Source organism: Cystoisospora suis (assembly GCF_002600585.1).
Source record: "Cystoisospora suis strain Wien I chromosome Unknown contig_10892, whole genome shotgun sequence".
In the NCBI taxonomy this organism is placed as follows: Eukaryota; Apicomplexa; class Conoidasida; order Eucoccidiorida; family Sarcocystidae; genus Cystoisospora; species Cystoisospora suis.
In genome coordinates this window covers 756-2,047 of record NW_027163664.1, presented here as the reverse complement: position 1 = coordinate 2,047, position 1,292 = coordinate 756, and the positions used below count along the sequence as shown (strand labels likewise).

General features: G+C 39.6%; 1 protein-coding gene across 1 annotated transcript; it reads left to right on the top strand.

Moving 5' to 3' along the window:
- Positions 1–293: 293 nt before the first annotated feature.
- On the top strand, positions 294–964 carry CSUI_011331 (uncharacterized protein; the record flags this gene model as incomplete). The annotated part of the gene is made up of 2 exons (XM_068071431.1): positions 294–393; positions 857–964. Coding segments are annotated over 2 exons (207 nt in total), but the record flags the coding sequence as incomplete, so codon positions are not given.
- Between the last annotated feature and the right edge of the window lie 328 nt (positions 965–1,292).

The following is a 1,292-nucleotide window of genomic DNA, read 5'->3' as shown; positions in this document are numbered from 1 at the left end:
TCTATCTATCTATATCTATCTATATCTATCTATCTATCTATCTATCTATCTATCTATATCTATCTATCTATATCTATCTATCTATCTATCTATCTATCTATCTTCTCTTTCTCTTCTATATGAAATATGATACGAACGTTCATGTGTATGTACACCTGGATTGTCGGTTTGCATTTGGAAATTTCTGTCGTTCCTCTCATGTACACAAGGGACAATTTCTTCCTCTTCTTCTTCTTTCATCTGTCTTCTTCTCTCTCGTTTTCTTTTCTTTTCTGTCTTTCTTTTGTGTAGTTAGAAGCGTTGACGCGTGAAGTGCGAGAGTTAACGATGCGAGTGCATGCAGAAGAAGAAATGAAGGAAATCCTCCATTCCCAACTTGAAGAAGCTTACGAGGTAATAAGACCACACCCTATTTTTCTCTGTCTTTCTCTTTTCTTTGCCTCTTCTTCCCAACTCTCTTTCTCCCTTCTTCTTTTCTTCTCTTCAGTCTCACACTAGTCTTCTCTCCGAGCAGTACATACACCTGGAGATAAACCTACATGTACAGTTTAAAGCATACGCATGTAGGATTTACCGTAGTTTCGAACTAGTATCTATCTATCTATCCTCAAACTGTCCGTCTTTAATCTATCTATCTATCTACATTCTCCATCCATAGTCAGATATGTATGTGTAGGCGTGTAGATACCTAAGCTTTTCATAGGCCTATGCATCTTTCTCCCTTCAGGCATGTCTTCCGTCTCTTCTCTTCTTATTCTCTCATTTGAACTTCCAGCCTTTTTAAACCTAACTCCTTCTCATTTCTTCTCGCTTTCTTCTTCTTCGTCTTCCTCTTCTCTTTTCTTCGTCTGTCTAGCATTTAGCGTTTGCGCGTGCAGACGTCTCCGCAGCATACGCAGGAGGCGTAGGCCCGGGAAATGCACGACTGCGAGGCCTCCGCTCTCCTCCTCCTCCTCCTTGTTCTGAGTAAGATCCTTTCTCCATCTTTAATCTATCTTTAATCTATCTATACATATATATATATATATGTCTATATGAGAGTGTATACAGTAGCAGTGCATGTCTATATCTTGCACTGTACATGACGTTTTTCCTTTCTTTCTTTGGCTAAGAGCCATACAGCCTCATTCCTCTCTCTCTCATTCACTTTCTTCGTGGACATATATCTCTAGAGGTATACCTTCGTTGCTTCCGTTTATAAGCCGAAAGCTTCTCTTCTCAACTGCCGACCTCGCTTTCTTCTTTTCCTCAGTGTGTAAATGATCTTTCTTTGTTTCTCACTCTTTCTTTCT